Here is a 1,414-nt window from a genome sequence, read left to right as displayed (position 1 = left end):
TGCGTATTTTAGTAAATAAATTAGTTTTTGAAAATGTGCAATGTTGTGATAAAATTCTATTTTATATTATATATAATAAATTAAAGCAATTCAATCTCTCCAATTGTAAAAGTTATTACTGAAGAAAACTGTCAGTTCATTATAGATACATTAAAATAAAAAAAATTTTTCGGCCTTTGATAAATAAACCTTTGATAAATAAATAAATAATAGTCATACTCTAATTGTATATATCCGATACTTTTGTACTGAAATTTGAACATTACTTACAAGAGCTGAGACAATACATTTTATCAGGTTACGTTCGAATATTGAGGGAACCGCCATAGCAATCCTGCAGCAAAGTGGAGGGGAAGTAAACGCTGACACGACGCCATTAACAGTACACTTACTGACGTGTGCGTGGCATTGTTTGTTAGCAGTGAAACATTCCAAATGGTTAAAATATTTGAAATCTGGTAACCGGTGACTACCTATTATAATAAGGATTTAATTTAATAAAGCTATTTTATTTATAAACGTAAGTAAACTTGAAAATGACGTACCTTTGAAGGTGTATCTGATAACCAATCACGTGGAGTAGGAGATAAAGTAAATGATTCATAAAACATTACATCAAAATATCAAAATACGAACTCCAGTTTCACATTTGTATGATTATAAAACTAGCAGTTTTTTCTTAATTATATTCTCGTTCAAGATTTTGATGTTATACTTTCGTATGTATAGATAAAATTTTCATTCGTAACAATGGTGTTCAACATTAATGATTTTGATACCTTTTTCTTACACGCTTCAAAATATATTAATATGTTACTTAAATTGGAAGTTTAAATTTCAAAATGGCATTCAGAAATGGATAAAAAGTAACACTTTCATTGAATTCGTTCGCTAGTATTTTCTAGTTTATGGAATTTGTATGTTGGTAGACCTTTTACGTGTTGACGCCCAAACCTTGAATCTTGAATACACTAACAAGTGGGTGGTGTTTATTAATCGAATCATCTGCGTTCTCTAGTTAATGGACGCTATTATAATTATTACACGTAAATTTTTATTTTGACAGAATCATGACCATATTGGAATCTTGCTGGTCACCATTTATTTGGACCAATAATATCAAGACAGGATGCAAAGCTATTGCTTTTTATACAATTGTATGTATTTTGAATTTAATATAACTGTTTCACTATATTTAGTTTTATATAATTTCAAACTGCTTATCTTTTGTTGTAGGCAATTAGTATAATATGCATTACATTGATATGTTATCAATTAAATGGAGGCGATTCATCTCAATTGTATAATCCTCTGTTTGAGGCTGATATTAGAGGATGTAAGTAATGTAATTGTGTATTGGTAATATATATCAGTTACTCCATTATATTTACGCATATATATATATATATATATA

The 1,414-nt window shown here is 28.4% G+C and overlaps 1 protein-coding gene across 4 annotated transcripts in view; it reads left to right on the top strand.

The window, feature by feature from the left end:
• Window positions 1-381: 381 nt before the first annotated feature.
• LOC100747067 overlaps window positions 382-1,414 on the top strand; it is a 5,996-nt gene continuing 4,963 nt past the window's right edge. For 3 of the 4 annotated variants that reach the window (XR_004462624.1, XM_012391204.3, XM_003493130.4), the window contains exons 1-3: window positions 837-978; window positions 1,067-1,157; window positions 1,237-1,336. Coding sequence is in view for 3 of the 4 variants with exons in the window: in XM_012391204.3 (XP_012246627.1) it covers window positions 920-978; window positions 1,067-1,157; window positions 1,237-1,336 (250 nt within the window). In the remaining variant the exon portion in view is untranslated. Of the gene's footprint in view, window positions 521-836; window positions 979-1,066; window positions 1,158-1,236; window positions 1,337-1,414 lie in introns of those variants that run through there. The other variant, XM_012391205.3, reaches the window with a different exon arrangement.

This window comes from Bombus impatiens, unplaced genomic scaffold, assembly GCF_000188095.3.
Source record: "Bombus impatiens unplaced genomic scaffold, BIMP_2.2 scf_0969, whole genome shotgun sequence".
In the NCBI taxonomy this organism is placed as follows: domain Eukaryota; kingdom Metazoa; phylum Arthropoda; class Insecta; order Hymenoptera; family Apidae; genus Bombus; species Bombus impatiens.
The sequence above is the reverse complement of the archived record's forward strand: the minus strand, read 5'-3'. Positions and strand labels throughout refer to the sequence as shown.